The sequence below is a fragment of the Gallinula chloropus genome (genome assembly GCF_964237585.1).
Source record: "Gallinula chloropus genome assembly, chromosome: 31".
In the NCBI taxonomy this organism is placed as follows: Eukaryota; Metazoa; Chordata; class Aves; order Gruiformes; family Rallidae; genus Gallinula; species Gallinula chloropus.
In genome coordinates, this window is record NC_140116.1 from 2,470,937 (window position 1) to 2,496,533 (window position 25,597).

The following is a 25,597-nucleotide window of genomic DNA, read 5'->3' on the forward strand; positions in this document are numbered from 1 at the left end:
AAGTGTGCCAAACCTGCAGGTGAGCCCCTTGTCCCTGTGGAGAGGGGTAGGGGGACACAAAGGAGGGAGGTGACAGCACAGCCTTCAAGCCCTGTCCCTGCTCCCCACAGGCAGCCCGGTGAGGACTCCATGATGTTGGTCTGTGAGGCTTGTGATAAGGGCTACCACACCTTCTGCATGGAGCCGGCCATCGAGGGCCTCCCTGCTGACTCCTGGAAGTGCAAGGTGGGTGCTGCTCTCATTGAGGGGGGGTACAGGGTGCCCCCAAATCCCCCTTGTGACACATCTCTGCCTCTGCCTCAGGACTGTCGGGTCTGCTCAGACTGTGGCCGGCAGCCGGCGGCGCTGGAGCCCGGCTGCCAGTGGTACCGGAGCTACTGGGTGTGCGAGGGCTGCCAGCAGCGCCGCGCCACGCAGGACGCTGGGGAGGCATCAGCACACCCCCCCCAGCCAGACCCCCCCTTCCAGGGGTGAGTGGGGATTGTTTGGGGTGATATCAGGTTGGGGGGGGACCCCCTTTGCAGGTGGGTGGGGAAGGTGTGGCCTGAGCCCTGTGTCCCTCACACCTCTTTCCCCATCCAGGCCGGTGTCCCCCGAGCGCAGTGAGCAGCCTGATGTGCCTGTCCCCCTCCCTGAGCTGGAGCCTGAGGGCTGTGATGAGGAGATGCAGCCTGGGGGGGACCCCAAAGAGGCACCCCTGGGTGATGGTGGGGCTCCTCCAGGCGAGCTGCCCCCTGATGAACTGGTCCCTGAGGAGCCCCCTCCTCTTGTAGAGCCCTCTCCTCTCGTGCAGCCCCCCCCGGAGGAGCCCCCTCCTCTCATAGAGCCCCCTCCTCCTGTGCAGCCCCCCGAGGAGCCCCCTCCTCTTGTAGAGCCCCCTCCTCCTGTGCAGCCTCCCGAGGAGCCCCCTCCTCTTGTAGAGCCCCCTCCTCTTGTGCAGCCCCCTGAGGAGCCCCCTCCTCTCGTGCTTCCTCCTGAAGAGCCACTCCCTGATGAGCAGCATGTCAAGACACCACCCCTTGATGAGCTGCTCCTTGACAGATCCCTCGAGGGCATGCCCCCCAGTGACCCACCCCTTGACAAGCTGCCCCCCAGTGACCCACCCCCTGACATACCTCCCCTCGATGAGCTGCCCCCCAATAAACCACCACTTGAGAAGTCAACCCCTGATGAGCTGCCCCTTGACAAATCACCCCCCAATGAGCTGCCCCCTGAAGATCTGCCCCATGACAAGTCTCCCACTGACGAGTTGCCCCCTGATGAGCTGCCCCCCAACGAACCACCCCTTGATGAGCTTCCCCATGAAGAACCTCCCCCTGATGAGCCGCCCCCCGAAGAGCTGCTCCCCAGTGAGCCACCCCCTGAGGAAGACCCCAGGCCACCAGGTAAATGGACTTCTGGGTCTGTCCCCTTTCCCCTCCCATGGGTGTGGGGGTTGTGCACGTGGGTCCTCTCACCCCATTGCTTGTGTGTGACCCCCTTTTCGTACTTGGATGCCCTGTTTGGGGACATGTCAGAGGTCTGAGGGTGGTCTCCAGGACCAGCTGAGCTAGTGCTTGCTGCTTCTCAACCCTGGGCTGGGTGGCACAGGGGGTGAGGGGACTGCTACAGCTCCCCCTCACCCATGGCCCCATCCTGCAGGTCTTTTCCCCGAGGTGGCTGTGGCAGAGGAAGCGCCAGCCCTGGCTCCAGAGGTGCCCCACGAAGAGGAGATGGAGCTGGAGCCAGAGCCCTTGCTGCCCCCTGAGGCAGCACCCCCACCCCCAGCTCCTCCAGGTGAGTGCAGCCCCCCAGGGTTGGGGGCAGTGTCACTGTTGGGGGCTGTGGGGTCACCATTCTCTCCCTCCTCTCCAGATCTCTGCGCCATCTCGCCCACCCACCCCCCAGGCCCCTCACTGGACCCCAAGGAGGATGAGGTGCCCGAGCCACCCACCCCAGTCCTGCCTGAGCCCCCCAGCAGCCCTGGCACAGCTATGGAGACCGAGCCCCCTGGCTCCCCACCACCTCTGCTGGGCTCCCCTGCCTGCACCCCGGCCCCTGCTGAGCCTCCTGAGGAAGAGGAGATGGAGACAACTGCTGGCGAGGGGGGGTCACCAGCCAGCCCCCATGGAGCTGGCACCCAGGCCAGCCTGGCCCCAGAGCCAGGACCCTTCCCAGACCTGCCTGAGGAGGAGGAAGAGGAGGAGGAAGAGGCACCCAGGCTGGAGCGAGAGGGCACCAGTGGGAGCTCCCCACCACTGAGTGAGGAGGACGCGCTGGAGGAAGGCCGGACTGGAGGGGACCTTGAAGCTAAGGGGTCCCCCTTGCTTCTGGAGCCAGAAGAGCTGGGCCCTGAGACCCCCATGGAAGTGTGCCCCACAGGGGAGAAGCTGCTGGGCCGTGGAGATGAGGGGGGCCCTGAACCCCCTGCCCTGCGCCCCCGGCCTGACATCCTCAACGAGATCTCCAACCTGAGCCAAGGGGACACGAGCAGCAGCTTCCCCGGCTCGGAGCCACTTTTGGGGTCCCCGGACCCTGAGGGTGGGGGCTCACTGTCCCTGGAGCTGGGGCTGACCTCTGCTGATGCCAGCCTGCAGAAGGAGGACGCCCTGTCGCTGCCCCTGGGGGCAGAGACCGACGACTCGCTGCTCTTCGAACCGGCTGCCAAGGTGGATGGGGACAAGAACCGGCGGCGCAGCTCCCCGGGGCGCTCCCGTGTCAAGCAGGTATTGAGGGGACACCCTGCCAGGCCTGATTTTGGGGGATCCACCACCCTCACTGCCCTGCTTGGGGTCATATCCCCCCTCCCTGGGCTGCCCCATGCAAGGGCTGAGCATGGGAAGGGGTGGGGTGGGGGCTGTGCCCCTCTGCTGCCCTGCTGCAGCTGGGATGTGTGGTGGGGGGTCTGGCTGGGTGCCCTGGGGGTGCTGTAACCCCCCCTCTTCCCCTCTCCTCTTGGCTTTAGGGTCGCAGCAGCAGCTTCCCAGGGCGGAGGCGCCCCCGAGGTGGGTCCCACGGGGGCCGAGGCCGGGGCCGTGCGCGCCTGAAGTCGACCACCTCGTCTGTTGACACCCTGGCAGTAAGGCTGGGCTGGGGGAGCGGTGGGGGGGCTGGGGAGGAGGAGTCCCCAAGTTTTTAAGTGTCAGGGCTGAGCACCAAGCAATCCCCCCCCTCCCATTGCCTTCCCCATCATCCCAGTCCCTTAGGACCCCCTGGGGTGGTGTTGGAGCAGAGAGTCCTTGGCAGGGGGAGGTGAGTGCTTGGGGCTGCGATGTGGGTCTGGGGGTTTCACCTCCCCAGCTATAGGGCTGGTGTGGAGTTGCCCCCCTCCCCAGGGAGGGGCTGGCTTGCAGGCAGACAAGGCCTCTGCTGCCTCCCATACCCACCAGTTTGGCACCAGCCTGTGGTTGGTGTCCCATACCCCTACCCCCAGGACTGCCCAGAGACAGAGGGTCCTTGGTGCTGACCCCCTCCTTTCTACCCCCAGCTTGCCGACGTGGAGAGCTCACCCAGCAAGGAGGAGGATGAGGATGATGATGATACCATGCAGAACACAGTTGTCCTCTTCTCCAACACTGACAAGTTTGTGCTCATGCAGGTAACCACACCAGAGGTGCCGTGGGACAGACAGGACAGACTCACGTCCCCCTCCCTGGCTCCTCTCATGGGGTCTCTCTCTCTCTCTCTCTCCCCACTCCCACCCAGGACATGTGCGTGGTGTGTGGCAGCTTTGGGCGTGGGGCTGAGGGACACCTCCTGGCCTGCTCACAGTGCTCTCAGTGCTACCACCCCTACTGTGTCAACAGCAAGGTGAGGGGGGCCAGGACCCCTGGCCCCATGTCCCTTGGGGGCTGTGTCCCTTTTGGGGGAGGCCCCTCTGGCTGGGCCCTGCATCCCTTTTGGTGGGGGAGGGCGTCCTCTGGCCAGGCCCTGTGCCCCTTTTTGGGGGCCCCTCTCTGGCTGGGCCCCGTGTCTCCTTTGGGTGGGTGGGGGGCCCTATGGCTGGTCCTCATGTCCCCTTTTTAGGGGGGGATGGGGTGTGCCTCTGTGTCCAGGCCCTGTGTCCCCTTTTTGCGGGGCGGGGGGGAGAGCCCTCCGTCCGGGCCCCATGTCCCCTTTTTGGGGGCAGGGGGGGCTCTACAGCCAGGCCCTGTGTCCCTTTTTTGGGGAGAGGCCTTTCCAACCAGGCCCCATGTCCCCTTTTTTGGGGAGTGCCTCTACAGCTGGGCCCCATGTCCCCTTTTGGGGGGGGGGACCTTTATGGCCAGGCCCCATGTCCCTTTGGGGGGGAGGGGGGGGGCTCTACAGCCAGGCCCCGTGTCCCCTTTTTGGGAGGGGGCTCTCCAGCCAGGCCCCGTGTCCCCTTTTTTGGGGGGGGCCCTATGGCTGGGCCCCATGTCACCTTTGGGTGGGTGCGGGCGGGGGGTGTGTGCTTCTACATCTGGGCCCCTTGGGTGGGGTGGGGGGGCTCTATATCCAGGCTGTGTCCCTTGGGGGGGCCCTTACAACTAGTCTGTGTCCCTTTTTGAGGGGGGGACACACTCCCCTATGCCCAGGCCATGCCCCTCACACCCTGCACGCTGCGTGGTACCCAGCACATCTCTGCCACGCTCTGAGGTGTCCCCTGAAGCTGTGTGCATCCCCCAAACCCAGGGACACCCATGACTGCACCCAAAGCTCACCCACCCCCCTCTTTCTTTCCACCCCCCTGACCCCAGATCACCAAGGTGATGCTGCTGAAGGGCTGGCGCTGCGTGGAGTGCATCGTGTGCGAGGTGTGCGGCAAAGCCTCCGACCCCTCCCGCCTGCTGCTCTGCGACGACTGCGACATCAGCTACCACACCTACTGCCTGGACCCCCCCCTGCAGACCGTGCCCAAGGGGGGCTGGAAGTGCAAGTGGTGTGTGTGAGGGGCTGGAAGGGCCACAACAGGAGGGTTGGGATGGCTTTAAATTGGTGCTGAGCCCGTTGTTTTCTCCTCTCTCCCCCCCCCAACTCCCGTCTCTCCAAGGTGTGTGTGCTGCGTACAGTGTGGGGCAGCTTCTCCCGGCTTCCACTGCGAGTGGCAGAACAACTACACCCACTGTGCCCCCTGTGCCAGCCTGGTGGTGTGTCCCGTCTGCCGGGAGAAGTACGTGGAGGATGAGCTGCTCATCCAGTGCCGGCACTGCGAGCGGTGAGCGCCTCCAGGGAAGGGGGGGTAAAGGGGGGGGGGGGGGGTGTTCTTAAGGACCCCCCCCCCACACACACTTAAGATCCACCACTTAAGTGTGGGGGGGTGTTCTTAAGTGTGGGGAGGTCTTAAGGGGGGAGGTTCTTGTGGAGGGGGTGTCTTGAAGGGGTGGTGGTGGAGGGTCTTGAAGTGGGGGGGGGTCCTTGAAGTGTTGGGGGGGTCCTCTATAAGTGGTGGTGGGGGGTCCTCTTGAAGTGTGTGTGGGGGGGTCCTCTTGTGGTGGGAGGGGCTCCTCTTGAAGTGTGTGTGGGGAGGGGGTCTTGAAGTGTGTGTGTGGGGAGGGGGTCTTGAAGTGTGTGTGTGGGGAGGGGGTCTTGAAGTGTGTGTGTGGGGAGGGGGTCTTGAAGTGTGTGTGTGGGGAGGGGGTCTTGAAGTGGGTGTGTGTGGGGAGGGGGTCCTTGAAGTGGGTGTGTGTGGGGAGGGGGTCCTTGAAGTGGGTGTGTGTGGGGAGGGGGTCCTTGAAGTGGGTGTGTGTGGGGAGGGGGTCCTTGAAGTGGGTGTGTGTGGGGAGGGGGTCTTGAAGTGGGTGTGTGTGGGGAGGGGGTCTTGAAGTGGGTGTGTGGGGAGGGGGTCTTGAAGTGGGTGTGTGGGGAGGGGGTCTTGAAGTGGGTGTGTGTGGGGAGGGGGTCTTGAAGTGGGTGTGTGTGGGGAGGGGGTCTTGAAGTGGGTGTGTGTGGGGAGGGGGTCTTGAAGTGGGTGTGTGTGGGGAGGGGGTCTTGAAGTGGGTGTGTGTGGGGAGGGGGTCTTGAAGTGGGTGTGTGTGGGGAGGGGGTCTTGAAGTGGGTGTGTGTGGGGAGGGGGTCTTGAAGTGGGTGTGTGTGGGGAGGGGGTCTTGAAGTGGGTGTGTGGGGAGGGGGTCTTGAAGTGTGTGCGTGTGTGGGGGGTGGTCCTTGAAGTGTGTGCGTGTGTGGGGGGGTGTCTTGAAGTGGGTGTGTGTGCATGTGGGGGTCCTTGAAGTGTGTGTGTGCATGTGGGGGTCCTTGAAGTGTGTGCGTGTGTGGGGGGTGGTCCTTGAAGTGTGTGCGTGTGTGGGGGGGGGTCCTTGAAGTGTGTGCGTGCGTGTGGGGGGGTCCTTGAAGTGTGCGTGTGGGGGGGTCCTTGAAGTGTGCGTGTGGGGGGGTCCTTGAAGTGTGCGTGTGGGGGGGTCCTTGAAGTGTGCGTGTGGGGGGGTCCTTGAAGTGGGTGTGTGCGTGTGGGGGGGTCCTTGAAGTGGGTGTGTGCGTGTGGGGGGGTCCTTGAAGTGGGTGTGTGCGTGTGGGGGGGTCCTTGAAGTGGGTGTGTGCGTGTGGGGGGGTCCTTGAAGTGGGTGTGTGTGTGGGGGGGGGTCCTTGAAGTGGGTGTGTGTGCATGTGGGGGTCCTTGAAGTGTGTGCGTGCATGTGGGGGTCCTTGAAGTGTGTGCGTGCATGTGGGGGGTGGTCCTTGAAGTGTGTGCGTGTGTGGGGGGTGGTCCTTGAAGTGTGTGTGTGTGCATGTGGGGGTCCTTGAAGTGTGTGTGCGCATGTGGGGGTCCTTGAAGTGTGTGTGTGTGGGGAGGGGTCCTTGAAGTGGGTGTGTGTGGGGGGGGGGGTCTTGAAGTGGGTGTGCGTGTGGGGGGGGGGTCTTGAAGTGGGTGTGCGTGTGGGGGGGGGGGTCTTGAAGTGGGTGTGCGTGTGGGGGGGGGGTCTTGAAGTGGGTGTGCGTGTGGGGGGGGGGGTCTTGAAGTGGGTGTGCGTGGGGGGGGGGGGGGTCTTGAAGTGGGTGTGCGTGGGGGGGGGGGGGGGGGGTGTCCTTGAAGTGTGTGTGTGTGTGTGTGGGGTCCTTGTAGTGTGTGTGTGGGGTCCTTGTAGTGTGTGTGTGGGGGGGTCCTTGTAGTGTGTGTGTGGGGGGGTCCTTGAAGTGTGTGTGTGTGGGGGGGTGGGTCCTTGAAGTGTGTATGTGTGTGTGTGTGTTCTGGAAGTGGGGAGGGTCTTGGTATTGGGGTTCCCCATGGGGTGGTCGGGGTGTGTAACCCGTCCCCTCTGCCCCGCAGGTGGCTGCACGCAGCGTGTGGCAGCCTCTTCACTGAGGAGGAGGTGGAGCAGGCTGCAGATGAAGGCTTTGACTGTAGCGCCTGCCAGCCCTACGTGGTCAAGCCAGCTGGTGAGCACCCAGGATGGGGACAACCCGTAGAGTTTGGGGGGGTGCTTGTGGGGGATTTGGGGGGTTCACCTTGGCTGCTTTATCCTCTGCAGTGCCTGCACCTCCCCCAGAGATTGTCAAAGCCAAGGAGCCAGGTCTGTGTGGTGCCGTATCCATTGCTGGGGGGGCAGGGGGGGGTTGGGAGGGCTTCCTGGTGCTATGGTGGGTGCTGGCTTTTGTCCCCAGCTCTGGCTTTTGTCCCCAACACTGGTTTTTGTCCCCACAGAGCCCCAGTACTTCCGTTTTGAGGGTGTGTGGCTGACAGAGACGGGGATGGCCGTGCTGCGCAACCTCTCCCTCTCACCCTTGCACAAGCGGCGGCAGCGGAAGGGCCGGCTGGGTACCCTGAATGGGGATGGGGGGCTGGAGGGGGGTGACCCCCTGGGCCCTGATGACAAGAAGGATGGTGATCTGGATGCTGATGACCTGCTCAAAGCTGAAGGTGGGTAAACATGAGGGAGGTGGGGGGTGTGGAGATGACCCCCGGGGAACCCCGTTAACGTTGTCCTCCCTGCCAGTGGGTGTTGAGCACATGGAGTGTGAGATCAAACTGGAGGCTCCAGTGAGCCCTGACCGGGACATGGGGGCTGACCTGGATTCGGGGAAGGGGCTGGAGGACCCAGAGGAGTGCAAGAAGAGGAAGCGCAAACCCTACCGGCCCGGTGAGTGCCACGCTTGGCCGTTGCCCCTGAGCTGCATCCCTGCCTCAGTCCCCACTGTGACCTCCCCAGCTCCTCTTCCTCTGCTCCTCAGGCATCGGTGGCTTCATGGTGCGGCAGAGGAAGTCCCACACCCGCCTAAAGAAGGTCTCTGTGGTGCCCACTGAGGTGGGGCGCGAGGGGCTGAGCGCCGAGGGTCACCCGGAGGAGGGTAAGGCCTGGCAGCACCCATCCCCTGGGGATGGAGTTGGGGGGGAGGGTTGTGCCCAAGCCATTCCCAGGGCGTGGGAACAGCCTTTTTTTGGGAGGGAAGGTGGTAACAGGGCTGTTGTTGCAGGGGCTCCGGGTGACCTGGCTGAGGGTGGCCTGGAGCTGGGCTCAGCGGAGGGGGATGAGAAGAAGAAGCGGCGTGGGAGGAAGAAGAGCAAGCTGGAGGACATGTTCCCCCCATACCTGCAGGTGGGATGGGGGGGGGATGTGACCATGGGGGTGTGTGTGTGTGTGTGTGTAACCCTGGGGGGTGACCCTGGGGGCTGCCCTGGTTGGGGGGTGTGTGTGTGTAACCCTGGGGGGTGACCCTGGGGGCTGCCCTGGTTGGGGGGTGTGTGTGTGTGACCCTGGGGGCTGCCCTGGTTGTTGGGGGGGTGGGGGTGGTGTGTGACGCTGGGGTTGCCGTGATTGGGGGTGGTGTGTGACCCTGGGGGGTGCCCTGGTGGGGGTGGGGGTGTGTGTGACCCTGGGGGATGCCCTGGTGGGGGGAAGGGGTGTGTGACCCTGGGGGCTGCCCTGGTGGGGGGAAGGGGTGTGTGACCCTGGGGGGTGCCCTGGTTGGGGGAGTGTGACCCTGGGGGGTGTGTGTGTGACCCCGGGGGGGTGCCCTGGTTGGGGGTGTGTGTGTGTGTGTGTGTGTGTGACCCTGGGGGGTGCCCTGGTTGGGGGAGTGTGACCCTGGGGGGTGTGTGTGTGACCCTGGGGGGCCCCCTGGTTGGGGGGGGGTGACCCTGGGGGGTGCCCTGGTGGCGGGGGTGTGTGTGACCCTGGGGGGTGACCCTTGGGGGCAGGGGGTGACCCTGGGGGGTGCCCTGGTTGGGGGAGGGGGTGCTGTGGGGGTGCTGACATCCACTCCCCCTTGGGCAGGAGGCCTTCTTCGGGAAGGCGCTGATGGACCTGAGCCGGAAGGCGCTGCTGGCGGCGGGCGGCGTGGGGGACGGGGCCGCCCGCCCCTCCCTGGCCCAGGGCGCCCCACGACCCAAGGGGGACCCCCCCAACCTGGCTGGAGCGCTGCAGGGTGCCCCCCCCAGCAGGAGGGAGACCCCTACGCACCCCCGAGGTGAGAGGGGAGCCCGAGGGGGGGGGCTGCTGGGGGCTCCGGGGAAGGTGGAGGGGGGGGGGGGCTGGGGGAGGGGGGGGGGGGCTATGGGGGGGGTGGGGGGGCAGTTTGGGGGTCCTACCCTGAGGAGGCAGCGTGGCCCAACCACGGCCTGGTGCCCCCGCAGGGGACGACAGCACCGATGGCAGCGCCGCGGCGCCTGACGACGAGGGTAAGGACGACGCGAAGGCCGAAGAGCTGGGTGAGCACCGCGGAGACCCGCGGCCGCCCCCCCCCCCCCCCCGGCCCCGCAGGCCGGGCCGGGAGCGGAGTCCTCCCAGGGGGCTATCGAGTGGCGGCCTAGAGCGGCCGCGACCATAGAGACGGAAGTGCTCTGTGGCTGAGCGGGCCGAGCTCTGTGGGTTCCTAGAGCGGCTCCCCGGTGTCGGAAGTGTGGCGTGTGTAGCGCCCCCCTGTGGTTCGGGTGGTGCTGGGCGGACTCGTCACCCTGAAGGCGATGGGGGGAACCGGGGTGCTGGGGGGGGGGGACGGGACACGGAGGGGGATTGGGGTGCTGGGGGGGCAACGGGGGGAACCTGGGGTGCTGTGGGGAATGGGGGGGGGGGAACCAGGACATGGGGGTGGGGGGAATAGGATGAACTGGGCTGCTGCAGGGGATGAACTGGGGGAAACTGGGTTTGCTGAGGGGGGGGAACCGGGCTGCTGGGGGGTTGGGGGGGGTGATACAGGCTCTTGGGGTCACCTGCTGATTCCTCTTCTCAGGGGCTGATGAGCCAAAGGACTCCCCAGACCCAGGGGATGCTGAGAAACCGGCCACGCCAGGTGAGGGGGCGCTGAGCTCAGACCTTGACAAGATCCCCACGGAAGGTGAGGTCCCCCCCCACACCCCCTCAGAGCTGAAGGGGGAGGGGGATGTCCTGGGGCTGGGACCCCCAGGTTTCTCCTCCGCTTCCCATCAGCGTGAGATCGCTGCTGCACGCTGCTTGTGATAGCTCAGCTCTTCCTTTTTACCCCCCCCCCCACCTACCTAGAGCTGCCCAAGATGGAGAGCAAGGATGTCCAGCAGCTCTTCAAGGACGTGCTGGGCTCAGCAGAGCGTGGGGAGCAGCCCCTCAACTGTGTGGCCGCGGGGATGGAGGCTGGGGGTGCAGCACAGGACCCCAGCCGGGCACAGCGACCCTTCCTGCAGGGAGATCTCCAGCTGCCAGGGCAGGGTGGGTGGAGGGGGCACAGCCCTGAGCTGAGAGGTGGTGATTTTAGGGGTGGGGGAGGGCATGGGGAGAAGGGACAGGACCTGCTGGCTGACCTGGGGGGATCAGTGTGCTGTGTTCTTAATGGGGCTGAGGTGTTTGAGCAGCAGTGGTGCCTGTGGCCAAGGAGGGTTTGGAGTATTGCTGCTTCCTCATCTGTGAGGAGAGGCTGAGGGAGCTGGGCTGGGTCAGCCTGGAGAAGAGAAGGCTGTGAGGGGACCTCACTGCAGCCCCCCAGTCCCTGAAGGGACCCCAGGAACAGGAGGGGAATGGGCTTGTTAAAGGGCAGAGACTGGCAGGACAAGGGGATGGGGTGAAGCTGGAGGAGGGAAGGGGGAGAGGAGAGATTGGGGGGAAGTTCTGTGCAGAGAGAGTGGTGAGGGGCTGGAAGGGGCTGCCCAGAGAGGGGGTGGGTGCCCCATCCATCCCTGGGGGGGTGTCCAAGGCCAGGTTGGCTGGGGCCCTGGGCACCCTTGTGTAGCTCCAGGCCTGGAGGTCGGTGTCCCTGCCTGTGGCAGGGGGGTTGGAGCTCTGTGACCCTTGGGGTCCCTTCCAACCCAAGTCACTCTATAATTCTATGAATGTGGAAAGCATTTTGGGGGTGTATGTGATCTAGCTGTGTCTGAGGGGACTCCCAGGGTGGGCAGAGGCTGAGCCCCAGCTCTCCCCTCCCTGCAACCCCTCTCCCTTCCCTTCCAGGACCCATTTCCTTGGGCTCCCTCTCTGGAGCCGTCCCCTTGGAGTCCTACTCGGGTGTTTGCCAGTCTCCATTCCTTGATAACAGGTATGTGGGGAGCTGGGGCTGACCTGCTCTGGGGGGGGGGTTCACTCCTCCCCTCACACCCCACTGGTCTGGGATGTCCTGTTTTCCCCACGCAGGGAGCGGAGCGGCTTCTTCAGCCCTGACCACTGTGAGCCTGAGAGCCCCTGGGCCAGCAGCTCGGCCGCCACCACCCCCTCAACCCCCACAACACCCACCACAGAGGGTGAGGGTGACAGCTTGTCCTACAACCAGCGTAGCCTGCAGCGCTGGGAGAAGGATGAGGAGCTGGGGGAGCTCTCCACCATCTCTCCCGTCCTCTACGCCAACATGAACTTCCCCAACCTTAAGCAGGATTATCCAGGTAGGGGTCTGGGGTGGGGTTGGGGGGGTTGTGGGGGTCTGGGAGGGGCTGTGGTTGTCTGTCCCTGGGTGAGGATGCTCTGTGATGCCTCAGGCTCCTCTTCAGAGGGGAAGTCTTGTCCTCTTTCAGCCTGGAGAAGAGAAGGCTGTGGGGGGACCTCATTGCAGCCCCCCAGTCCCTGAAGGGAGCAGAGGAACAGGAGGGGAATGGGCTTGTTAAAGGGCAGAGACTGGCAGGACAAGGGGATGGGGTGAAGCTGGAGGAGGGAAGGGGGAGAGGAGAGACTGGGGGGAAGTTGTTTGCAGAGAGAGTGGTGAGGGGCTGGAAGGGGCTGCCCAGAGAGGGGGTGGGTGCCCCATCCATCCCTGGGGGTGTTCAAGGCCAGGTTGGCTGGGGCCCTGGGCAACCTTGTGCAGCTCCAGGCCTGGAGGTTGGTGGCCCTGCCTGTGGCAGGGGGGGATTGGAGCTCTGTGACCCTTGGGGGTCCCTCCCAACCCAGAACATTCTATGATTCCATGATTCTCTCTAGTGCAGGGCTTGGCTGTGGGACTGGAGTGCTCCTTGTAGTGATGAGCTGGGGCTGGGGGGGACAATTTTACCTCCAGCTCCTGGGCAGGGAGCCTCCCTGTTGCATGAAGAGGGATGATCACCCACTTCAAGCCAGGGTGGGGTTGTCTAGGGTGGGCTAACATCACTTTTCCCCTCTCCATCTCCTCCTGTTGGACTCCCAGACTGGTCGAGCCGCTGCAAACAGATCATGAAGCTCTGGAGAAAAGTCCCTGCTACAGACAAAGCCCCCTATTTGGTGAGTGCTTGGTGGGGGGGGGTTGTGGGGTGCATTGCTGGGGGCAGGGGGGGGCCCTGGGCACCGGGGGGCTGTGAGTCAGCTGGCTTCATGTTTTTGTTAGCAAAAGGCCAAAGATAACCGGGCGGCTCATCGCATCAACAAGGTGCAGAAGGTACGTGCTGGGGTGGGGAGGTGCCCAGAGGCCCTGGCCCAGCCCTGGGGGGCGGGGGGGGGATACAGTGTGCCCAAATCCTGCCCCCTTAGCCCCTTCCCCAGCCTGCTAGCAGGGTAGAGGTGTCCCCCCTGACGACAGGGCTCTCTCTGCAGCAGGCTGAGAGCCAGATCAACAAGCAGACCAAAGGGGAGGGACTGCGCAAGCCGGAGAGGCCCTCGCTGCACCTGCGGATCCCGGTGCCGCCGGGGGCTCAGCCTGTCTACATCAGCAGCCCCCCTGCCACAGGCGAGGGCTTCCTGAAGCCCCCAGTGGGTGCTGGAGGGGGGCCAGAGTCACCCAGCGAGCTCTTCCTCAAGCTGCCCCCCCAGTCCCCTGCCCAAGTGCCTTCGCACGACCCCTACGGCTCGGCGCCCACCTACGCGCTGGAGCCCCGTTTTCCCTCGCCCCTGGGCCAGAGCCCCACAGCAGGTGCTGCCTTCCAGCCCTTCCCTGGCCAGCCCCAGCCCCTTACTGGCCAGCCCCAACCCCTCCCTGTCCCCCGCACTGTCCCAAGCTCCCAGCCCCCTGATTTTCACTCCACACCCCCCGGTACCCCCCGGCACCAGCCTGGCACCCCTGACCCTTTCCTAAAGCCCCGGTGCCCCTCCTTAGACAACCTCTCAGTGCCAGGGAGCCCTGGGGCACGGCCCCCTGAGCCCCTGCTCTCTCCCCTGCCTTTTGGGGAGCAGAAAAAGGGCCTAGAGGTGAAGAAGGAGGAAGTGGGGAGTCTGGGGGTCTGCTCCCCGAGCTACACCCCCGCTGTGGGTTACGGGGACTCCCCGGGTGGTCCCCACCTCTCTGCTGCAGAGCTGAAGGCAGCTGACGTCTTCAAAGCCCCCATGACCCCCCGGGTGTCTCAGGTAGAACCGCAGAGCCCAGGGCTGGGGCACCGGCCCCCTGATCCCCATCCCATGGCCCCCTCGCCCCCCGGACACCCCGATCTCTACCGCCAGTCACCCTACCCTGACCCCTACTCGCAGCCCCCGTTGACGCCCCGGCCGCAGCCCCCCGAGGCCTGCTGCACCCTCCCACCCCGCTCCCTGCCCTCAGAGCCCTTCTCCCGTGTCCCTGCCAGCCCACAGTCCCAGTCCAGCTCCCAGTCACCCCTCACCCCCCGACCCCTCTCCAACGAAGCCTTTTGCCAGTCCCCTGTCACCCCCCGTTTCCAATCCCCGGACCCTTATTCCCAGCCACCCTCCAGACCCCAATCCCGGGACCCTTTCACCCCTCTACACAAACCCCCTCGGCCCCAGCTGCCAGAACCAGGGTTCAAATCGGTGCCCCTCTCGCACAGCCCGGCAGCTGGTGGGGGTTTTGGGGGCACCCCAGCAGGGGAACCCCACACCAAGGCAGCGGGGGGGCAGCAACCCCCCTTCGCCCGCTCCCCCGGCGCCAGTGTCTTCCCAGGCAGCCAGCCCCCCATGCGCTTCACCTTTCCCCCAGCCATCTCAGAGCCACTCAAGGGCTCCCCATCCCACCAGCCCCATGGGATCAACAGCCATTACGTCCCCAGTAAGCCCCAGAGCTCAGCCTACGCCTCGTCCCCTGGCTTCCACCAAGCCAGCAGCCCCCTGGGACCGGGTGCTGCGGCTGCTGACACCTACAGCCTCTCACCCCTCCGGCCCCCCTCGGTCCTGCCGCAGCAGCCCCCAGCTGCCCCACAGCAGCAGCAGCAACAGCAGCAAGATGCCTCCATGTCCTTCCTGCCCCGAGCTGCGCTGGGGCCATCAGCTGACAAGAGGGAGGAGGCAACAACAGGGCTCCCAGCACCCCCAAACCGGGATTTGACAGAGCTTTCCGGTGGCCAGGATGGGGCTCTGGGCACCATGAGCCAGTCGGAGCTGGAGAAGCAACGGCAGGTGAGGGTTCACCCATGGTAAGGTCACGTCTGATGGGGTTTAAGAGGGGGGGTGAGGGAGGAACCAGGACCACCGTGGTTGGGGTGGGCTTGAGGAGCCCAGCTCCCGCTTGCAGCTCCTTCCCCAGGGGCACGGAGCGGGTGGTGCAGATGCCTGGGGGTGTGGGGAATGTCAGTAGAAACAGCCAAAACCTTCTGTGAGGTTTGTAGGTGGGTCCTGGGCTGAGCAGCTCCTGTGCCTGTTTGTCCTGACTCTGGGTTCTTCACAGCGCCAGCGGCTCCGGGAGCTGCTCATCCGGCAGCAGATCCAACGCAACAGCCTGCGGCAGGAGAAGGAGAGCGCAGCAGCAGCAGCCGCCGCCGCCTCGCCGGCAGGCTGGACCCCTGATGCTGCCAGCCAGGGCTTCGAGCTGAGCAGGGGCATGGCCCCCTACCAGCCCCCACAGGTAGGAGAGCTTGGGATGGAGCAGCTGTACTGGGGAGGCCTTGGATGTTTGGGGGTGGGGGTGGGGAGGAGAGGCCATACTGGGAGACCACTGAGCCTGGATGGAAGGGCTGACGTGTCTTTCCCTCCTTGTGCAGGACAAGGCTCTTCTGGGGACACTGGCTACAGCAGCTGGTGCTGGGAAGCTGCCCGGCTCTGTCATGGTGCAGGCAGCATTTGGGCAGGACGAGCGGCTCTCCCGGCCCCTTCCAGCAGCGACACCGTCCACCCTGGACATCAATGGGAGGTGAGTGCCTGGCACTGGGGTGATGGGCTCGCTGAGGGGGTTTAGCCTGGTGGGGCACACCCCCCCCAACTCCAGCTTGTGGGGCAAGGGGCTGGGGGTTCGCTGGGTGCTTGGCATAGCCTTGAAAGGATGGGGACATCCCTGTCCTGGCAATGCTGAGCTTGTTCTGACACTGGTGTCTTGCAGGGCGGCGGTGGGACCCCCCCAGGCCTTTTATCCCCGTGGGGTCTTCCCAGCACCATCCCCCCAGCAGCAGCAGCAGCAGCACCTCTGGCAGCAGCAGCAGCAACAGCAGCAGGCAGCTGCAGCCCTACGGCTCCCCGTCCCCTCCCGCTTCGCCCCCCCAGCCACCGGCACCTCCGTGGGCAACCTGGGCACCCGGCTACCGGCACCCGCCGAGACGGTGACCACACCAGCCACCCTGGGTGCCCCCTTCATCGAGCTGCGGCACAACATGCAGAAGGGAGCTGGGGGGGTGGTGGGCCCCCCCTTTGCCCCCCAGGCACCTCGACCCCGTTTTTACCTGACCGGGGGAGAGGAGGGCACCCCCCAGGGGCTCTGCCCTCCTGTCATGCCCATGCAGGCGCTCCCTGCCCCAGCACTGCAGCCCCAGAAGATGCCGCTGCCGCCCGCGTCTCCCCAGGGAGTGGAGATGAGCAACAGCCACCACCAGCCTCACGCCAAAGCAGCGGCACCCCCGGCACTGCAGACCCCCAGCCTGGAGCTACAGCACATTCCCCCGCGCCCGCTGTCCTCTGGCTCTGCCCTCCGCCCTGAGGGTCCCAAGGATGGTCCCACACCAGACCCTGGGCCAGCTCAGACCCCTGGGAAGAGCCACCTGAGCCTGGAAGGAGGGCGTTTGCCCTGTGAGGTGCCAGTGGAACCGGATTTGGACGATGATTTCGGTTCCCACAAAGACCTGGAAGATGATGACGACTTGGCCAACCTGAGCCTGGATCCAGACGTGGCTAAAGGGGACGATGACTTGGACAACCTGGACAGCCTGGAGACAGCAGACCCCCACCTTGACGACCTGCTGAACGGTGATGAGTTCGACCTGCTGGCCTACACAGACCCCGAGCTGGACACTGGGGACAAGAAGGACATTTTCAACGAGCACCTTCGCCTGGTCGAGTCGGCCAACGAGAAGGCTGAGCGTGAGGCCCAGCTCAAGACGGAGCCGCCGATGCCCAGCTTGAAGCTCCCGGATCACGCCGACAGCAAAGATGTGGTCCCCTCCACAGAGGATCAGGAGGTGCCCAAGGAAGGGCTGGTTCCTGGCGCAGGCTTGGGGCCTGCTCCTTGTCCCCCAGGCCCCACGCTAGCTCCTGAGCTGGCTTTCAAGGCCCAGGGGGCGGAGGCGAAGGCCGGCTCGCTGCCTGCTGAGGTCAAGCCCAAGCTGGAGGACAGCTGCCTGAAGACCTCTCCCTGCCAGTTCACCACCGGCGGCCCCGAGCGGGTCCCCATCAAGTCAGAGGCCATGCAGGGTGCCTCTGCCTCCCTGGGGCTGAGCCTCAAATCCAGCCAGACCCTCCTGAGCCCTGGGGCCGGCCCAGCTCGTCTTCCCTTGACTCATTTCCCAAACAGCAGCCACACTGGTGTCCCTGTACCAGAAAAGGACCCTTATGCTGGCCCGGGCCGTGGGCTGCCCCCTCCTCAGCTGGGCAACCAGAGCAACCCCTTGCTGGAGAAGTTTGAGCTGGATGGTGGAGCCCTGGGCTTGGGCAGCGCCCAGCATTCGCCAGCTGATGACTTGGACAAGATGGAGAGCTCACTGGTGGCCAGTGAGCTGCCTCTGCTCATCGAAGACCTGCTGGAGCACGAGAAGAAGGAGCTGCAGAAGAAGCAGCAGATGTCAGCACACCTACCCCGGGGTGCCCCCCACCTCCCAGCCCCAGGGCACCCCATGCTGCACACAGCAGTTGCTGGGCAGCCCCCTGAGGGGCAGCCACCCCGTCTGGGTGCTCCACAGCCCCCCCTCCAGCTGGGGCTGGTGGCCAGACAGCCGCTGATGCCACCTCAGCCCCCCCGGCTCGGTACACCCCAGCAGGGCCCGGCGCTGGCCCCCCATATGGGCATGGCCCCTGGGCAGCCCCACGTGGTGACAGCCCCTCACAGCGTGCAGGTGGCCCTGGCACAGCCACAGCAGAGCCAGCAGCAGGTGATGGTGCAGAAGCCCATGGCTGGGGTGCAACCACCCACCCTGGGCCTGAAGCCCCCCCAGCTTGTCATGCAACAGCAGTTGGCCAACAGCTTCTTCCCAGACACAGGTAGGGGCTATGGGCTGTTGTTTTTTGGGGGAGAGGGGGGGGTACAAAGGGCTCTCTTGGGTGTGGGGGGATGTAGCACTGAACACTCTGTGGTGCCATCCCCTGACTCTTGGCAGACCTGGACAAGTTCGCAGCAGAGGACATCATGGACCCCATCGCCAAGGCCAAGATGGTGGCACTGAAGGGCATCAAGAAGGTCATGGCTCAGGGCAGCATCGGGGTGGCCCCGGGCATGAACAGGTCAGTGGTGCTGTGGGGTGGAGGGGTGGGCAAGATTGGGCTGGGCAGAGGTGGGGGGGGACGTGATGGGGCTGGGCAGAGGTGGGGGGGGCGTGATGGGGCTGGGCAGAGGTGGGGGGGGCGTGATGGGGCTGGGCAGAGGTGGGGGGGGCGTGATGGGGCTGGGCAGAGGTGGGGGGGGACGTGATGGGGCTGGGCAGAGGTGGGGGGGGACGTGATGGGGCTAGGCAGAGGTGGGGGGGGGCGTGATGGGGCTGGGCAGAGGAGGAAGGGGTCGTGATGGGGCTGGGCAGAGGTGGGGGGGGACGTGATGGGGCTGGGCAGAGGAGGAGGAGGGGGAGGTGTGATGGGGCTGGGCAGGGTGCCACAGCCCCAGCTCACCCCTTACTTCCCTGTTGTCCCCCCACCCCAGGCAGCAGGTGTCCTTGCTGGCTCAGCGCCTCTCGGGGGGCCCGGCTGTCTCCGAGATGCAGAATCACTTGTTGGCTGGGAGCGGGCAGGTGAGTGGGACCCCTGAGTGGGGGTGAATGGGGGTCCCCTTGGGGCTCTCTGCCCCTCTCTCCAGGAGTTCACAGTGCCCCAGGGAGTTGGAGGCTGTAGAGAGGGTACAGGGGGCACTGGAGAGGTGGCACAACATGATGCATGTCCCCAACACTCCCCTCTCTCTTTCTCTGCCAGGAGCGAAGTGGCACCGACCCGACCCAGGCTCGTCCCAACCCACCCACCTTCGCCCAGGGCGTCATCAGTGAGTACCAAGACGATGGGGAGGGGGTTCCAGGGTGGGTCTGAGCAGGCCAAGCTGGGTCCCAGAGCCAGTTTTCCTGCTGATCTGAGCCTTCTCCCTGCTCCTGCAGATGAGGCTGACCAGCGGCAGTACGAGGAGTGGCTCTTCCACACGCAGCAGCTGCTGCAGATGCAGCTGAAGGTGCTGGAGGAGCAGATCGGGGCGCACCGCAAGTCCCGCAAGGCGCTGTGTGCCAAGCAGCGCACCGCCAAGAAGGCTGGCAGGGAGTTCCCTGAGGCTGATGCTGAGAAGCTGAAGCTGGTGACAGAGCAGCAGAGCAAAATCCAGAAGCAGCTGGACCAGGTAGGACCCCTGGGTATGGGTGGGCTGCCTGCTCCCCCACGTCAGCACCTTGTTGGTGTGTGTGTCCCCCCTCTCCACCCCATGCTGACACCTCGCTGTCCCTGGCAGGTGAGGAAGCAGCAGAAGGAGCACACCAACCTCATGGCTGAGTATCGCAACAAGCAGCAGCAGCACCAGCACCAGGCCTCTGCTGTCATGGCCCTGAGCCCCTCCCAAAGCCCCCGCCTCATGTCCAAGCTGCCTGGGCAGCTGCTCTCAGCACACGGTGTCCAACAGCCGGTGGGTGCTGTGGTGGGCACGCAGGGCCTCGGCCAGCAGCCAGGGCAGCCCGGGGGGCTACGCCTGCCCCAGGGTGGTGTGTCCATGGCCATGCAGCAGGGCCTGTCCTTCATGGGCCAGCAAGCTGTGGGGAACAGCCCAGTGCCTGGCACCTCCAACACCTTCTTTGCTGGAAACCCTGCCCTTCGAGGACTGGCTGCTGACAGCCGCCTGATGCAGGAGAGGCAGCTCCAGAGGATGCAGCTGGCTCAGAAACTGCAGCAGCAGAACATGCTGGGACAGGTGTCGCTGCAGCAGCAGCCAGGAGGGATGGGACAGGCATCCATGCAGCAGCCAGGCACGATGGGACAGCCGGGAGCGATGGGACAAGCATCCATGCAGCAGCCAGGAGTGATGGGACAACCAGGAGGGATGGGACAGGCATCCATGCAGCAGCCAGGAGTGATGGGACAGGCATCCATGCAGCAGCCAGGCGCGATGGGACAACCAGGAGTGATGGGACAGGCATCCATGCAACAGCCAGGAGTGATGGGACAGGCATCCATGCAACAGCCAGGAGTGATGGGACAGGCATCCATGCAACAGCCAGGAGCGATGGGACAGGCATCCATGCAGCAGCCAGGAGCGATGGGACAACCAGGAGGGATGGGACAGGCATCCATGCAGCAGCCAGGAGTGATGGGACAGGCATCCATGCAGCAGCCAGGAGCGATGGGACAACCAGGAGGGATGGGACAGGCATCCATGCAGCAGCCAGGCGCGATGGGACAGGCATCCATGCAGCAGCCAGGAGCGATGGGACAAGTATCCATGCAGCAGCCAGGCGGGATGGGACAACCAGGAGGGATGGGACAGGCATCCATGCAGCAGCCAGGAGTGATGGGACAGGCATCCATGCAGCAGCCAGGCGCGATGGGACAACCAGGAGGGATGGGACAGGCATCCATGCAGCAGCCAGGCGCGATGGGACAACCAGGAGGGATGGGACAGGCATCCATGCAGCAGCCAGGCGCGATGGGACAGGCATCCATGCAGCAGCCAGGCGCGATGGGACAGGCATCCATGCAACAGCCAGGCGCGATGGGACAGCCAGGAGCGATGGGACAGGCATCCATGCAACAGCCAGGCGCGATGGGACAGCCAGGAGCGATGGGACAGGCATCCATGCAACAGCCAGGAGCGATGGGACAGGCGACCATGCCGCAGCAGGGAGCGATGGGACAGCCAGGAGCGATGGGACAGGCGACCATGCAGCAGCCAGGCGTTGCTGTCATGGGACAGACCTCAATGCAACCACAGAACATCATGGCACAGACATCCATGCAGCAGCCAGGCATGATGGGACAAGCTTCAATGCAGCAGCCCAGCGTGATGGGCCAGGGCTCCATGCAGCCAACAGCCATGGTGGGCCAGCAGCAGCCCCCAGCACCGGCTCCGCAGCCGGGGGCTGTGGGGCAGCCCCTGGTGCTGAAGCAGCCGGGGCTGATGGGCAGCCAGCAGAGCCTGTTGGTGCAGCAGCTCTCACCCCAGCAGCAGCAACAGCAGCAGCAGGGCTTGCTGGGCCACACACAGGCACCAGGGCTGCAGCACCAGGCGATGCTGGGCCACCCTACGCCCCAGCGGCAGGTTCTCTTGGCCCCCCACCAGCAGCGGGTCCTGGGCTCACCCCAGATGACCCCGCAGACTCCAGGGATGCTGGGCCACCGGCTTGTGCTGTCCCAGCAGCTGGGACAGTCACGGGCGCTGCTGACCCCCCAGCAGCAGCAGAACTCAGTGGCCTCCCAGCCGGGCCTCCTGGGGCTGGGCCAGGGGCAGCCCCCCATCCAGCACTTTCCGCAGCATGGGGCGGTGGGCCAGGTCCCCTCTGTGCTGCACCTGAGTCAGGGAATGCAGCCGGCCCCGGCGGTCCTGGCTGCCAAGGACCTGCCCGCCGCGGGGGATGGCAGTGCCCTGACTGCCGAGGGTAGTGAGAGCGGGGGGCAGCTGCACGGGGGGTCCCAGGAGCAGCAGGGAGGAGCCCTCAACCCCCCAGGGCTGAGTGGCCCAGAGCCCTCTGCTCCCAAACACCAGGCTGAGCTGGGGCAGGGCCAGCAGCTCCTCTTGGCTTCCCCCCAGCCGGGTGTCCTGGGCTCACAGCCGGCGCTGCGGGCAGCCCCGGGGCAGCTGGGCACGCTGCTCGCCCCACCGCTGCAGAGCCCTGGGGCCACTTGCCCTGAGCTGTCCCAGCAGCATGGGGACACTGCTGGGGTGGCAGAGCCGCCCCTGGGCTGCGGGACAGGCCAGGCACAGGGTATGGCGGTGCCGCGGCTGCCGGAGCAGCCAGGCAAGGGGCCGTCGGGCTCGCTGCAGGGGCAGCCACCACCCCCACGGCTCCAGAGCCCCGGGCAGCACAAAGCAGGGCTCACGGTGCTGTCACCAGGCACGGCCCCGCTCCCCCCAGGTCTGTTGGGGCAGGTTCCAGGCCCAGTGATGGGCCAGATCCGTGCGCAGCTCCAGGGTGTCCTGGCCAAGAACCCGCAGCTGCGGCACCTGACGCCGCAGCAGCAGCAGCAGCTCCAGGCCCTCCTGGTTCAGAGGCACCATCAGAGCCTGATGCAGCAGCAGCAGCAGAGCCAGGCACTCCGGCCCCCCGGCTCCTTCCCCGGGCAGGCCCCGGACAGTGGTTCTCTGGCCCCTGTGGCCCGTCAGCCCCCTCGCCCGTTGGGGCCCCTCTTCCAGCCGCGGCCAGGTGCCCAGGCAGAGGCACAGGCCGGCTTTGCCACGGAGCAGGGGCGGGGGCAGCCCCCCCAGCAGCCCCTGGCTGACCTGGTGCAGGCAGCCCTGGCTGCTCGGGGCCCCCAGCCCGGCCTCATCCGGCTCCCCACGCCGCCAGCCCCCTCTCCCCTGGGATGTGCATCCCAGCACCTTGCCAGCCCTGAACAGAGCCCCCAAGAGCCAAAGAAGATGTCACCGGGGGTCCCAGCCTCAGCCCCCAGCCCCACGGCACCAGTGGATCAGGTACTGACACCCACACCCAGTGGAACCCTCCCCGACCCAGCACGGGGCCCCTGGAACCCTGAGGCGCCTGGTGCAGACTCAGCAGACCCCGGTGACACCCATGTCAACGGGGCTGTGCCGGAGGGGACCCCATCGACAGATGAGCACCCCCAGGTTTCGGTGAAGCAGGAGCCCAAGGAGGAGGCAGCGGTGGCACAGTGTGAGCTGGATGGAGATGAGGCAGCAAAGCTGGAGGCCAATGGGGATCCCGGGGCTGGGCAAGCCAACAGCCTGCTGGCATCGGGCGGCCGCTCCGAGGCTGGGCACCTCCTGCTGCAGAAGCTGCTGCGGGCCAAGAACGTGCAGCTCTTAGCACAGAGCCCAGGAGAGCTCAACGGGCACCTGGAGAGCCGGGGTGCTGGGACAGATCCGCGGCCGCAGCCGGTGCTGCTGGGCCGGGAGGTGAGTGAGGGGCTGCAGAGTGGGATGGGGAGGGGGTGATGGCTGTGGGGACAGGCTCTGCATGGCTGCTCCTCCTCTCTCCTTCCCCAGGACCCCTCCATCGCCAGGAAGCCAGCAGCCACTAAGCCCAAGCGGGTCCAGAAGGGCACTGAGCGGGTCCCGGCCTCCCGTAAGAAGCTCCGGAAGGATGAGGGGCTGCGCCCCGGCGAGGCGCTGATGAAGCAGCTGAAACAGGTAACGGCTGCGGGCTGGGGGTGGTGGTAATAGGGTTTGTCCCCTTCCACCCCTGTCCCCTGCTCACTGCTCTGTGCCCAGGAGCTGTCGCTGCTGCCGCTGACCGAGCCGACCATCACCGCCAACTTCAGCCTCTTCGCCCCCTTCGGCAGCAGCCCCATCAATGGGAAGAGCCAACTGCGGGGCGGCTTCGGCAGCGCCGTGCTGGACAGCGTCCCCGACTACTACTCCCAGCTGCTCTCCAAGGTGAGACCCACCCCAAGCTGCTCCTATCTTCCTCCAGCCACCATTGGTGGATGAGAAACTCCCTGTGAGCCAGCAGTGGCTCTTGCAGCTCGGAAGGGCGATGGGATCCTGCGCTCCATCAGCAGAGGGGTGGCAGCAGGGACAGGGAGGGGATTGTCCCTCTCTGCTCTGCCCCATCTGGAGTCCTATGTCCAGAGCTGGGCCCCAACACAAGAAAGATGTGGGACTGTTGGAGAGGGGTCAGAGGAGGGACATGAGGTTGATTAGAAGGGCTGGAGCAGCTCCCCTATGGAGAGAGGCTGAGGGAGCTGGGCTGGGTCAGCCTGGAGAGGAGAAGGCTGTGGGGGGACCTCACTGCAGCCCCCCAGTCCCTGAAGGGACCCCAGGAACAGGAGGGGAATGGGCTTGTTAAAGGGCAGAGGCTGGCAAGACAAGGGGGATGGGGTGAAGCTGGAGGAGGGAAGGGAGAGAGGAGAGATTGGGGGGAAGTTCTTTGCAGAGAGAGTGGTGAGGGGCTGGAAGGGGCTGCCCAGAGAGGGGGTGGGTGCCCCATCCATCCCTGGGGGTGTCCAAGGGCAGGTTGGCTGGGGCCCTGGGCAACCTTGTGTAGCTCCAGGCCTGGAGGTCGGTGTCCCTGCCTGTGGCAGGGGGTTGGAGCTCTGTGACCCTTGGGGTCACTTCCAACCCAACCCATCCTATGATCTCAGGGTCCTGGGTCATCCTGCTATGTTCACCCCACTCTTTCTCCCCAGAACAACCTCAGCAACCCACCCACACCACCCTCCTCGCTGCCCCCCACGCCACCCCCCTCTGTGCAGCAGAAGATGGTGAATGGTGTGACAGCCCCTGAGGAGCTGGGTGAGCAGCCCAAAGATGCTGACCCAGCCCGGGAGCCCCACGGCCAGAAAGGTGAGTGTGGGTGGCACAAGAGTGACATGGAGTCCCTGCTGCCACCACCACCTGCCTGTGACACCTCTCCCCTTCCCCACACAGACACACCAGCCGTGGAGGTGAAGAGCCTGGACCTTCTGGCAGCTCTGCCCACCCCACCACACAACCAGATCGAGGATGTCAGGTGAGCCCCTGGCAGCAGTGACACCCCACCCCCCCTTTGAGGGTGACACCAGGCCTTGCCCTTCCTTGACCCCTCTTTCCATGCAGGATGGAGAGTGATGATGAGAGCGACTCCCCTGACAGCATCGTCCCTGCCTCGTCCCCTGAGAGCGTGCTGGGTGAGGAGCTGCTCCGCTTCCCCCTGCTCAGCGAGGCCAAGCCAGAGCTGGAGGAGCGTGTGCTGTCCCCCATCATCCCCATCATCCCCCGGGCCAGCATCCCAGGTGAGCTGGGCTGTGCTGGGGGGGGTGGGGGGTGTAGACCAGGCAGGGGCAAGGCAGGACAGGGAGGGGGAGGTTTCCAGGCAGGAGCAGGTCTATGGGGTGTAGAGACAGGGTGTGGGGAGGAAGGATCGGGTAGGATGGGGTCTGTGCAGTGAGTGGACACAGTAGGAGGGGAGTTACTGGATGTGTGGGCTGGGGAAGGGTCCTTAGGGTGCAGAGCCTTGAGTGTGGCCCTGTGTGCTGGCACCAGCCTGCTTCCTGAGGGTTTCCCTCTCTGCTGGGTGCTCTGTCCCTTGTCACCACACTCCAGTTTGTCTCACACAAGGTGGTAGGTTCCTGGCAGCGTTTCTGCAGGGGTCCTGGGTGGCTGGCTGGGTGGGCTCACGGGTGGCTGTTGGTGGGGCTGAATTTCTGCAGCTCTAACCCACCCCCCCCCCCCCCCTTTCTCCTCCCTACACCAGTGTTCCCAGACACCAAGCCCTTTGAGGCTGCAGAACCCTTTGGGGCCCTCCCTGGGAAGGTGGGGGCAGCGGGCCCGGGCGCCCCATGGGAGAAGGGCAAGAGCAGCGAGGTCTCCGTCATGCTGACGGTGTCTGCAGCGGCCGCCAAGGTGAGCGAGGGGCTGAGGGGGAGGTGATGCTCTGGGGATTGCTGTGGTCACCTCCTGGGGTGACATCCTGGACCCATCCCCTCTTCTTCTTGCCCAGAACCTCAACGGGGTGATGGTGGCCATGGCTGAGCTGCTGAGTGTGAAGATCCCCAGCTCCTATGAGGTGCTGTTCCCCGATGGCCCCGTACGAGCTGCTGTGATTGAGGCCAAGAAGGTGGAGACAGAGATGGCTGGTGAGCATCTGCCTCCTTCCCCTGGGCTCTCCCCAGGCCGGGATGTCCCCCAGGCCAGGCTCCCTGTGACAGGCTCCCTGTGTCTCCCTCAGGGGTGCTGGGCAGTAAGGAGAAGGTGGCCCTGGGTGCCAAGGTGCCGGACCGCAGCTCGGAGTGGCTGAAGCAGTTCGACGCGGTGCTGCCAGGGTACAGCCTCAAGGGCGAGCTGGACCTCCTGACGCTGCTCAGACAGGTCAGTGGGGGGTTTGTGGGGCTCTCCCCAGGCTCAGGGGTTACCTGTAAGGCTGTGGTTATGGTGG

At 65.4% G+C, this 25,597-nt stretch overlaps 1 protein-coding gene across 1 annotated transcript in view; it reads left to right on the forward strand.

Annotated features, from left to right (window-relative positions):
• The first annotated feature begins 1,018 nt into the window (after positions 1-1,018).
• Positions 1,019-25,597, forward strand: part of KMT2D (lysine methyltransferase 2D) — a 30,134-nt gene continuing 5,555 nt past the window's right edge. The window contains exons 1-40 of the mRNA XM_084277142.1: positions 1,019-1,385; positions 1,642-1,776; positions 1,855-2,705; positions 2,945-3,058; positions 3,467-3,577; positions 3,685-3,789; positions 4,698-4,879; positions 4,991-5,155; positions 7,223-7,332; positions 7,425-7,466; positions 7,598-7,813; positions 7,890-8,033; positions 8,125-8,241; positions 8,368-8,489; positions 9,168-9,360; positions 9,527-9,601; positions 10,123-10,227; positions 10,392-10,574; positions 11,310-11,394; positions 11,490-11,734; positions 12,457-12,539; positions 12,643-12,693; positions 12,849-14,594; positions 14,863-15,039; positions 15,176-15,324; positions 15,511-17,594; positions 17,711-17,838; positions 18,251-18,334; positions 18,513-18,579; positions 18,689-18,921; positions 19,030-19,537; positions 19,691-22,638; positions 22,729-22,872; positions 22,954-23,118; positions 23,871-24,027; positions 24,112-24,193; positions 24,280-24,455; positions 24,917-25,065; positions 25,163-25,298; positions 25,391-25,530. Of these exons, the coding sequence (XP_084133268.1) occupies positions 1,055-1,385; positions 1,642-1,776; positions 1,855-2,705; positions 2,945-3,058; positions 3,467-3,577; positions 3,685-3,789; positions 4,698-4,879; positions 4,991-5,155; positions 7,223-7,332; positions 7,425-7,466; positions 7,598-7,813; positions 7,890-8,033; positions 8,125-8,241; positions 8,368-8,489; positions 9,168-9,360; positions 9,527-9,601; positions 10,123-10,227; positions 10,392-10,574; positions 11,310-11,394; positions 11,490-11,734; positions 12,457-12,539; positions 12,643-12,693; positions 12,849-14,594; positions 14,863-15,039; positions 15,176-15,324; positions 15,511-17,594; positions 17,711-17,838; positions 18,251-18,334; positions 18,513-18,579; positions 18,689-18,921; positions 19,030-19,537; positions 19,691-22,638; positions 22,729-22,872; positions 22,954-23,118; positions 23,871-24,027; positions 24,112-24,193; positions 24,280-24,455; positions 24,917-25,065; positions 25,163-25,298; positions 25,391-25,530 (13,038 nt within the window). The 5' untranslated portion in view covers positions 1,019-1,054. The remainder of the gene's footprint in view (positions 1,386-1,641; positions 1,777-1,854; positions 2,706-2,944; positions 3,059-3,466; positions 3,578-3,684; positions 3,790-4,697; positions 4,880-4,990; positions 5,156-7,222; positions 7,333-7,424; positions 7,467-7,597; positions 7,814-7,889; positions 8,034-8,124; positions 8,242-8,367; positions 8,490-9,167; positions 9,361-9,526; positions 9,602-10,122; positions 10,228-10,391; positions 10,575-11,309; positions 11,395-11,489; positions 11,735-12,456; positions 12,540-12,642; positions 12,694-12,848; positions 14,595-14,862; positions 15,040-15,175; positions 15,325-15,510; positions 17,595-17,710; positions 17,839-18,250; positions 18,335-18,512; positions 18,580-18,688; positions 18,922-19,029; positions 19,538-19,690; positions 22,639-22,728; positions 22,873-22,953; positions 23,119-23,870; positions 24,028-24,111; positions 24,194-24,279; positions 24,456-24,916; positions 25,066-25,162; positions 25,299-25,390; positions 25,531-25,597) is intronic.